Source organism: Zingiber officinale, chromosome 5B (genome assembly GCF_018446385.1).
Source record: "Zingiber officinale cultivar Zhangliang chromosome 5B, Zo_v1.1, whole genome shotgun sequence".
Lineage (NCBI taxonomy): Eukaryota > Viridiplantae > Streptophyta > Magnoliopsida > Zingiberales > Zingiberaceae > Zingiber > Zingiber officinale.
Genome location: NC_055995.1, coordinates 58,459,018 through 58,470,639, shown reverse-complemented (window position 1 = coordinate 58,470,639; position 11,622 = coordinate 58,459,018). Strand labels below are relative to the sequence as shown.

The following is an 11,622-nucleotide window of genomic DNA, read 5'->3' as shown; positions in this document are numbered from 1 at the left end:
AGGTGAATGAGGCATGGGAGGTCCTAAAGAAGGAGTTCAAAGGGTCACAGAAGGTGATCTCTATAAAGCTGCAGAACCTTTGGAGAGACTTCGACAATATAGACATGAAAGACACAGAAAACGTCAAAGACTACTTCTCAAGGATCATGGAGATCCTCAATCAATTGAAGAGTTGCGGAGAAGTCGTCTCGGATCGAAAAATCATGGAGAAAATCCTCAGAAGTTTGCCACAGAAGTTTGAACATGTGGTAACCGTGATTGAAGAGATGAAGGATCTTGCAGAAGTTTCCATCTATGAATTGATGGGTTCCCTAGAAGCTCATGAGAAGCGGGTCAGCAAGTATACAACCCCGGTAGAGCAAGCATTTCAAGCGAAGTTGAATGTTTTTGAGCAAAAGCAAGAACGTTCTGAAAACAACAGAAGGTCCTATGGCAGAGGACGTGGAAGCAGGTCTCGTGGCAGAGATAGAAGCTATGCAGAAGGACGACCAAAAGGTCAACACAGAAGCGGTCATGGAGAAGCAGAAGCAGGATGTCGCATCTGCAGAAAGAATAATCATGAAACAAAATATTGTCATTTTCGATGCAGGAGATGCAAGTTCCCAACTCATTCAGATCGTGATTGCTGGTAAAAAAATAAAGAGCAGAAGCAGGAGGACAGAAGCTCGGTAAATTTCTCTAAGGAAGATGAACCTTCTAAAGTTTTCTATTCTTCCTCTAACACCGTGCAAGATATGAATGAGATATGGTTCCTCGATAGTGGGTGTAGTAACCATGTCACAGGGATCAAGAAAAACTTTGTGGAGCTTGATGAGAATTACAACTCTCTCTTGAAACTTGGAGCTAGAAAGAAGTTAAAGATAGAAGGTAAAGGTGTTGTTTCAGTTTTCAGTGCAGAAGGTCAACAGAAGAGGATGCACGACGTCTTCTACACTCCAGAAATTGCACAGAACCTACTAAGTGTGGGACAGATGATGAAAAATGGCTACAAGTTGGTTTTTGCAGAAGGTCAATATGAGATAACATACAGAAACGGACAAAAAGTCGCGATCGTGAAGATGACGTCCAACAATTTGTTCCCGTTAAAGATGACTCCTTACAGCAATGTGGTTCTCAAAACTGAGGTTGTAGATGATTCTCATCTTTGGCATCTCAGGTATGGACATTTGAACAGGAAAGGTCTAGCTCTACTGAAGCAGAAGAGTATGGTGGTAGGACTACCTTCTATACAAGTTGTAGAAGGTGACGTCTGTGAAGGATGTGTCTTCGGAAAGCATCATCGTCTTCCATTTCCAAACACATCATGGAGAGCTCAAGCCCCTCTTGAGCTGGTTCATGTTGATATTTGTGGACCGACTCAGACTCTGTTTCTCGGTAACAGAAGATACTTTCTGTTGATCGTAGATGACTATACTAGAATGATTTGGATTTATTTTCTTGAGAAGAAATCAGATGCTTTCACCACCTTTATGAAGTTCAAAGCACTTGCAGAGAATCAAAGTGGATGTTGGATTAAGACCTTGAGGACAGATCGCGGAGGAGAGTTTCTGTCGAGACCATTCTTGGACTATTGTTAACAGAAGGGGATACAGAGGTAGTTGACTGTGCAGTATTCTCCACAGCAAAATGAAGTCGCAGAAAGAAAGAACAGAACCATAGTGGAGATGGCCAGAAGCATGCTGTAAGGCAAAGGTCTACCCAACAAGTTTTGGGCAGAAGCTGTTAACACATCTGCCTACCTTCTGAACAGATCCCCTACAAAAGCAGTTAGGGACAAAACACCATATGAAGCATGACACAGAAGGAAGCCCGTGGTAAATCATTTGAAAGTATTTGGGTGTATTGGATATGCACTTACACCTTATCAAGGAAGAGACAAATTTGATGAGAAAGGTGGGAAATTGATTTTCATCGGATATAGTGATGAATCGAAGGGATATCGTTTGTATAATCCGAATACTGACAAGTTAGTTTTGTCGAGAGATGTTATCTTTGATGAACATACAACTTGGAAGTGGCAGGAAGATTCTTCTATGACTCAGATGTTCCAATATACAGAAACAACAGCAGAAGTTACAGTACAAAATCCCATCGGAACAACAGAAGCTAGTTCCTCTAAAACCATTCCAAAAGAAAAGGGTCCTATTGGAGATACACCACCAAGGAGGTATCGATCATTCACTGAAATTTATGAGCAAGCTAATTTTGCCCTTGCTACATTTGAGCCACAGAACTTTGTGGAGGTAGCCAAAGAAGAAAAATGGAGAAATGCCATGAAAGAGGAGATGACTTCTATAGAGAAGAATGACACGTGGTCATTGGTCGATCTCCCAGAAGGAAAAGAAGCTATCGGCTTGAAATGGGTCTATAAGACCAAGTATAATGAAGATGGAAGTGTGGAGAAGCATAAAGCTCGCATCATAGCAAAAGGCTATTCACAGAAGCCTGGAGTTGATTTTACAGAAACTTTTGCTCCTGTAGCAAGGATGGAGACAATCCGTACTGTTCTAGCCATTGCAGCACAGAAGGAGCTTGAAGTATTTCAGCTTGATGTCAAGTCAACATTTCTTAATGGAGTACTAGAAGAAGAAGTCTACGTAGAACAACCACAAGGATTCGTGATGAAAGACACAGAAGACAAAGTCTACAGACTACATAAGGCTCTATATGGGTTGAAGCAAGCACCAAGAGCGTGGAATTGCAGAATTGATTCCTATCTACAAAAGAAAGGATTCTCTAGAAGCTCAGTAGAACCTTCGTTATACATACAGAAGGTTGGTCTTGATTTTCTAATAGCATGTCTTTACGTGGATGATTTGATCTACACTAGCACCAGCAGAAGCTTGCTGCAGAAGTTCAAGGAAGCAATGATGGAAGAGTTTGAGATGACAGATCTTGGCTTAATGAAGTACTTTCTCGGATTTCAAGTGAAGCAGAAGAAAGGAGAGATTTTCATTTCTCAAGAAAAGTACATAGCAGATTTATTGAAGAAGTTTCGTATGGAGAGTGCGAAGTCAATTTCTACTCCAATGTCACTCAATGAGAAGTTACAGAAGGAGGATTCTACAGAAGGCTTTGATTCGAAGATCTACAGAAGCCTAGTTGGTTCTCTTATTTATCTCACTCACACTAGAACTGATATTGTTCATTCTATGAGTTTGCTGTCTAGATTCATGAGCAACCCCAGCAGGACTCATTTCACAGCAGCAAAAAGAGTTCTACGCTATCTAAAAGGCACACAGAAGGTTGGACTGAAGTATACAAAAGAGCAGAAGGATGATCTAGTGGGTTATGTAGATAGTGCTTGGGCAGGAAGCTTGGATGATCGTAGAAGCACATCAGGATACTTGTTCTGCATTGGAACAAAGCCTATTTCATGGAGTTCAAAGAAGCAAAACACTGTTGCACTCTCATTTGCAGAAGCTGAGTACATCGCAGCAAATGAAGCAACAAGAGAAGTTGTCTAGCTCTGAAGATTACTTCTAGAGTTACAACAGAAGATGGATGAGCCAACAACAGTCTTCTGTGATAACCAATCTGCAATTGCTATGACCAAGAATCCAGTTTTCCATGCAAGATCGAAGCATATAGAACTTCGTCATCATTTCATCAGAGAGATGGTTTTGCAGAAGGGGATTCTTCTAGAATTCATCAACACCCATGATCAACCCGCAGATGTTCTTACAAAGGCAGTGCCTTCTGAAAAGTTCGAGACATTCAAAGACTTCTTGAAGATCATAAATTAAGAAGGGGTGTTGAAGGTAATTTATGATCATCATTAATGGTTGTTAAATTTAGTAGCGGAAAAGTCATTTAAGTGGGTTATTAAAGCAGGCTATTAAATCTGTCATTGAATATGTCGGTTTCTATTGTCTTTTGATTTTCTTACTCCTCCCTATAAATAAGGGACGTGTAGACATTTCATATTAATGAGAACTAAAAAAGGAAGCAAGTGAAAAGTTTTGAGAAAAAATAATACTCCTGGTAGTTGTAGGTGCAGCAGCTCTACAGAATCTACGTTCTGCTATCACTTTCTCCCTTCCTATCCAATCCTACACACATAACCCCCCAACAATATTTTGTAAGATCATACAATCGACAGATAACCAGCCCTAACGGATGTTATACGTTAGACCTCTAGATCAGAATGTAATTTACAAGTAAGACATCTCAAGAGCAATGGCAATAGACTCATTTATTACATCTGCCGTATTCCAGATTCAGTATTACATATGAGTCAATATGCTGCATATCTGAAATTTCATAACATAAACAGATAGGTAGCCATATGTATATCTCGCATGAATTTGAATCCAAAAAAGATTTGACTATTGATGACTAAAAGTTATCGTTGTTTGATGCTTAGAAATTAAATGGTCATGAACAAATTTGAATCAATACGTTATCTGGCAAAATATTCATCTTCTTGGTCATTGTATGGTCTCGTTAATTTATGACATGCTATGGTACGTAGCTTGAGCAGCTATAATTCATGATCTTCATAACCTAGCAATTATCAACCTGAGCTTCTGTTGCCCTTTGGGCTAAGATCGAGTGAAGAATCTAAACTTTCTGCCAAGATTCAAATGATGGTTCTAGATGGATTATATATATATATATATATACACACCTAAGTTTTCTTTAGGTCACTGTGGCAGTGCAGTTGCGGAGACATTCATGGGTAAATAGCAATTAAAGCATGCATATTGTTTGTAATGCCATCACATGGTCACGTGTTTTGAGGTACAGGCACAGACACTGCAACATTTGATTTAAAATGCGATTGATGAAACTCGACTCAAGGTTTGAGTTGGAGCTAAGATTCCTAATGATGAATTCCACGATGTTATCAGGCTTTGTTTCTTCTCTGAGTCAACGATAAAGCTCATTTTTCATTTCTTCCCTCTACTAAAACCACTCCCTGTTACTGCTTTAAATAGCCACGCTCTCATTCATCGGCCTTACTGCGCGCTCTTGCCACACTTAGCTGTCTTCCCCTCTTTAATTAGGAAGGTAATGGGTGGCAACTCACCTTGCGCCTCATGCAAGCTGCTGAGGAGGCGCTGCACCAAGGACTGTATCTTTGCTCCCTATTTCCCCTCCGACGATCCCCACAAGTTTGCGATCGTCCACAAAGTGTTCGGTGCTAGCAACGTTAGCAAGATGCTGCAGGTCCCCGACTAACTCACTCCTGTACTTGGGGTTCAATTCTCAGGGAACTTTAATTGCACCTCGCATATGATAATTTCGCTTAGCTTCTTCCTTGTTTCTGAATCAAACAGGAGCTTCCGGCTCATCAAAGGGCAGACGCAGTGAGCAGCCTTGTGTATGAGGCCACTGCGAGGATGAGGGATCCAGTGTATGGGTGTGTTGGGGCCATCTCTTACCTGCAGAATCAGGTGTCGCAGCTGCAGATGCAGCTTGCAGTGGCGCAAACTGAGATCCTCTGTATCCAAATGCAGCAAGAGCCACCCACCTTGGCTAGCGACCAACAGATGGTGGACGCCGATCATAACAATCCTTTTGTCGTTAACGACAATCTTGGTGCCGTGCCTCAGATGATGAACTTTGGCTCCTCCTCCTCATCCTCCGGCAACATTGCGCAGGATCCTCTTAAGAGAGAATTTCTTTGGGCATAATACATATGATCACTTGTCTCGTGTGTCAATTTAGTTATGAAAAGGACTTGTTAGCTAGATAAACTTTTATTGATCTTTTCCTGCTATTTTAATCTCTTTAATTCATCCAAACAAGTGAGTTAAATCTTGAAGGAATAAATCCAAAAAAAAAAAATCTCATTATAATTGCTAACTAAATTAGTTGTCACATTAATTAACTTATATAGTTGGTAAAAGATGAATGTGATCAAGGTGGAATAAATAAATCATGAATAATTATTAATTATTGAAATAATGACTAATACACGAAGAAAATATTTATCTCAATGAATCTCAAATTTTAAATTATCTATATATATATATATATATATATATAACATTCAAGAGTTCCATGTGCAGGCACTCGTTAACACGTATTGTTAATATGTAAAGCAAGATCTAAGGTGGCTTTATCCTTAAGCCATTATTTTATGGGTATTGGTGCGGTCACGCAGGTGTTCAGAGTTGGAGTCATATGAGACAAAGCCCATTAATTGTTTGAAGCATGACATAAAAAGACAAGGGAAGCTTCATGACTGTCAAATCAATATTGAGTGATTTTAAGTAACTAGATACATAATGGTCCTGAGGAAGAGTTTTACATAGCCGTTTAAAATTTTGGTCGCTGTCATAATGTGGATAATTTTTTCTTTGTTGTCATTCCCTAGATGTTGACATGAAGGAAGGCATCGTTTGGAAACTTATACAAGTTAAACAGTGCGCAGAGGAACACAAAAACTAGAGAGAAGGGGGATTTTTTTTTTCGTACGATATCAATGACCTAAATAAAACATAAAATACATGTATGACAAATTATAGAATGGTTTAATTGAGATTAATTCATAATACATTTCTATTCCTATCAATTCTAATTGATTTGCTGGGCTACATGCGCTTGCCAATTCAACAGGAGCTGACTAAAATTTAATTTAATTGTGAATAATTAAAATCTATGCTTTGTTACACAGATTTCATGAAAATATCCATGAACTAAGTGTAGAAACTAATTGTAGGATCGTTGTAGTGGGAGAGGGATGAATAGTACTTGTGACTTTCACATTCATTTTAAAACTCAAGAATAAGGGAGTGGAATAAAGACATAAAGAAAGAAACAATGCTAACATGACTAAGATTTACTTGGTTCGGAGTCTATGACGACCCCTATTCCAAGACCTGCATATGAGAGTTCTTTCAGTGGACAAATACTAATCAATCCAAAAATTACAAGAATAATTACAATTTTAGTGCAAGTGTTTAATAAAAGCAATAACGACTTGGAGAATCAGATCTTTAATATAGTCGTCGTCGAAGCAACTTTTGGGTATCATAGAGACCTTTTCAGAGTAGTACACAGAATTAGAAGATGTTCATAATATTATGTCTAAGGTACTGGTTGAATCCTTCTTTTATATCTCACTCCGGGTGCCTAGAACCTTCTCCGGACGCCCCCACGGGACTAACATGGTATGCTCTTATCGAAACTCGATTTGGCAAAACTTATCAACCTTTGGGCGCCCAGATCACCCTCGAGTGCCTGGACCATGATATAGCCCAACCAACTGGAGTGCACCATCTCACCGTTGAAGGCGCCTGATCAGTTCCATTCGGGGTGCCCCAAACTACTCTCGGGTGCCCGGACCACTTGCGAGTGCTTGGAGCCCTCTCGGGCGCCCAGACCACTTTTTCCAGCAACTCTTTTCCTGTGGAAAAGAGTTAGTCCAGGCAAGTTTTCCTACAAAAAAGAGTTAGTCCAAGCAATAAACAATATATATAAAGTATGATTTTGACAGCCTCTAGGCTATCCAGTCCTGACTTTAAGTATCGTTGAAACTCTAGGTCGAACCGACACCCACTGTTCCCTCTTCGGGGAACGCGTCCTCACTTACTCCTCTTAGGAGAGTTTACCTCTTGCCAGACCGGTCTTCCAAACCATCTAGACTTTTGCTTAACGTCAGAGATTTTAGGACTTTATGCTTAACGTTTGATCCACGACCTGTCAAGTCTTCCACTTGATGTCTACGACCCCCAGGATTTTCATCTAGAGTCCTCGTCTCTAGAATTTCAACCAAAGTCCTCGACCCACCAAGACTTTGCTCAGTCCCCTAGACCAAGATTTCATTGTCTAACCACAGCTAGGACTTTCCATCTATCTAGCCTCAACTAGGATTTTTCCTTTGCCTAAGATCACTTAGGATTTTCTTGCAAATTCAGTCACACTTGTTAGATTATAAGACAACTTAACTTTTAACCCCTTTGCCACTATCAAAACACAGGTTCGATCGTTCCCTATACTTACAATCTCTCCCTTTTTTATTATAACAATTTGGTTCAAAAGTTAAGTAAAACAATATAGCAGTTCAAGGAAAAAATATAGTAATTTAATACTAAATCAATTTAAACAAAAATCTTATAAGTTTGAGTGTTACAGTAAATTTTAAAGGAAAGATTATGAAAATAATCTTTTCAATTTAGCTCCCATTTAATTTATCACTCCTTCTTAACTTTCTCTCCTCAACTTTTGATTAAAAACTCCCCCTTTTCCATTTATCAAATATAATTTAGGGAGAAAAAAATAATTTCTTAATTTGAAAATTAAATATTTTCAAGTTTTTCAAAATTAAACTTGAAAAAACTTATTCTTTGAAAAAATAATTTGAAACAAACTCTCTTTTTAAAATAGTAGAATTTTACTTTGAAAGATTTTGAGAAGGACCAAAAAATTTTTAAGTAGAAAGTTTAACTAGAGTACTTAGTTTTATTTTAAAAAAACTTGCTTGAAGAAACAAATTAGGTCTCAAATGAACTATCTTTTAAAAATACTTAGTATTTTCAAAAAAGCTTCGAAAAATAACTTAGCTTGTAAATACCTAAGAGCTTAAAGTGAAATTAGTTTTGTTTATTTTTTTTAATTTGTAAGAAAAAACATAGTTCTCAAAAGACTTAACTTTTGAAAACCTCTTTCTCTCTCTTTTTTTTTTTAAAAAAAAACCCAATTTTTTTTTTTAAAATAGGCAAGACTAACAATATAACCCTAGGGTCTAAGCATGAGTAACAAAAACATATCTATTTTTCTAATTTTCCTTCTAACCCTTTCTAAGTTATCAAACATATTAAGATTATGAGTTTGTGTGAGATGAAGTTAATTTTTTGAAGTTGATTTTTAAGTTTGAGAATATTATCTCATAATTTGAAAAATATTTAATTTTGAATTTTAAAAATTATTTAAATTTGAATATTTACATTTCAATTTTGAAAAAATTTAAGTTTGAAAATTGAAAATATTTAAGATTAAATTTTGATATATTTAAGCTAACAAAAATTAAGTTTGAATTAAAAAATATTTAAATTTTAATTTAAAATTTGAATTAAAAAAATATTTAAGTTTGAATTTTGAAACTTTTAATCAAGATTTGAAAATAATTAATATTTAAAATTTAATTTGCATTGAAAATAAGTAAAATTTAAAAATTAATTAAAATTTAAAAATTAATTAAAATTTAAAAATTAATTAACATTTGAAAATAATTAAGATTTTGAAATTAATTAAAATTTAAAAATTAATTATGATTTGAAAATAAGTTCTGAAGATTTAATTAAGTTTAATTTGATTCAGTTTAAGTTTGGTTTAGTTTGATTAAATTTAAATTTAGTTATGTTTTATTAACTAATTTTAAATATAAATCCATCTCAGAAAACTTTATCTGTTTTGTGAGATGGTTAATTATATTTTATCTCCAATTTAGATAAAATTCTAAGGATTGATTTATATTTGAGTTAGACTAAGATTTAATAGTTAGTCAATTAAACATCCATTTTAATAATTGACTTTCATGCTATAGCGAGGCACTAGACCTTCTTGGTTATTGGAGTAACAACTACTTCTACACAAAATCTTTTAAAGAAATTAAATATTTAATTTTCTTTCAGAAAATCCTTAGTCTAACTAATCAAGTGTCGATCAAGCCTAATTCCTTATCTATCCTAATCTAAGCATTAATAAGAAAAAGCAATAAATCAAGCATTAATCAGGTTTATCTAATGAAAATAGTTTTTCTATTGACTCTCCCTAGATCATAGCCTCGATGATGTCTATTAAGCTAGTGAATTTGATCCTTAGGAATCTAATATCAATTAAGTCCAACTTGATTAACCAAGTTATACTTGGGGACCCATGCTTGGATTAGGTTCTTAGTTGATTGATTCGCTAAAAACAAGTAAGATTTAAATCGATGTCTAGCCTTGTACCCAAGTCCGGTTCAATTTGTTAATAGTTCTAAAGCATGAAAAATACATAAATATAAAAACTATAAAACTCATAGTGATCTCCAGTAGTAGATCTCAATCTTTGCTTTTCGTACAAAACGAAAAAACTCACAGTGATGCTCGGAGAAGAAGATCGGGGAAGATATCGAGAATAACTTGCCATAGGAAAAGCGATCATGAACGAATCAAAAAGCTCTTCATGATTTCATGAACCAAATCCCAAGCCTAAGATGTTCTTATTCTCTACAAGACATAGTCTTGGCAACATTCCAGTAGCATTTCTGTTGTGCTTCGATCTCATCTGCGTACATAACGCAGTAACCTTTCCCTGATGCATGCACCCCTCTTTCTCTCTTGCACCAATTGCCTAGGACGCTCTTTTATAGAGGAAGATGACTCTTCCTTTAACTAATGGAGGAAGGTGAAAGGGTTGGAAGATGAAGGGGAAGGACACCCTGTCACCTTCTTAACACCAACATCTCCTACTCGTCCAAGTTAATCCCTAAAGGTCATCTAGTCATAAAGACCATGTAAGTCACATACACTATATTATAATCAAGTCATAAAGAATAGAGCAAAACACTAGTTAGTCACAAGACCAAATAAGAACATCCAATCCATACTCTAGGGAAAATGATTCATGCAACAACAAGCACACTGAGTAATTATTGCTAAGAAGATCATTACGCCTTATATAGCTACTCTATAGAATGAATCAGAGATATTCTCATAATGACACATAGCCTCTCTCCTGGCGGTACATATCTGTTATATAGAAAATATCCAATCTCTCAATGACACACAACTATTATCTTATAGATATCCATGTGTTACTATTTACCTAGATTAAATAATCTTCATTTACATCAATATGAACATATCTGATGTAACGCCAACCCTTCTGCTCCTGCCTAGCGAGGACGGGGTTACTTTCTTAACTACTTTACATAGCGTACGTACAAATAGTTTTCTTTTCATTTTTTTCTTTTCAAAATAGCGGAAGTATTTAAATCATAACTAATCATACCAATATGCTCAGCATGGTTATAAACTTAAGGAATCATAATCATCCATTTCTAACATAAGCGTAAGTAAAAATAGTCATTCAAGTCATCAACATAAAATAAGCATAAGCAGGTCATTTATTCCTTTTAGCCAAGCCACCACCACACACATCTTTTGCCCCTCTTGCTGCTCCTTTAGTTTATCCATCCTTTACCTTTATCTATGGTACAAGGAAAGTAAGCTATGAGCACACAAGGCTCAGTAAGATCCTTTCCTACTCACAAAAATCGTACATATAATGTAAAGGTAATCATATCAGTATCATAGCATGAATGAAACTCATATCATGGCATAAATGGAAATCATAGCATGGCATAAATAACAATCATATCATGGCATAAGGTAAGCATCATATCTTGGCATAAACTTATCATATCAAGCATAAAGTAAACATCATATCATGACCTAAACTTATCATGGCATAAATGGCATTCATATCATAATGTAAAGTAAGCATCATAACATATCATGTCATATCGTAAAAAGAATAAGCATCATGACATATCTTATCATCGTATGAAGAACATCCTATCATAGCATGTGAGTAAGCAACATATCATATCGTTCCATATCATAAACATAAATGCAAGATGTCCTTTAAATCATGGATGATGTCATGTGCAAGATGCTTTTCAAA

The 11,622-nt window shown here is 36.1% G+C and overlaps 1 protein-coding gene across 1 annotated transcript; it reads left to right on the top strand.

The window, feature by feature from the left end:
• Positions 1-4,990: 4,990 nt before the first annotated feature.
• LOC121986655 (LOB domain-containing protein 12-like) lies at positions 4,991-5,639 on the top strand. The gene is made up of 2 exons (XM_042540608.1): positions 4,991-5,172; positions 5,283-5,639. The coding sequence occupies exons 1-2, from the start codon at positions 5,017-5,019 to the stop codon at positions 5,637-5,639; spliced, it is 513 nt and encodes a 170-aa protein (XP_042396542.1). The 5' UTR covers positions 4,991-5,016.
• Positions 5,640-11,622: the final 5,983 nt, after the last annotated feature.

What these genes read in the sequence shown, in the direction of transcription:
- LOC121986655 (XM_042540608.1), top strand. Translation starts at nt 5,017, where the DNA reads ATGGGTGGCAACTCACCTTGCGCCTCATGCAAGCTGCTGAGGAGGCGC. An exon ending in ACGTTAGCAAGATGCTGCAG is followed by an intron (nt 5,173 to 5,282) that starts GTCCCCGACTAA and finishes TGAATCAAACAG; the next exon opens with GAGCTTCCGGCTCATCAAAG.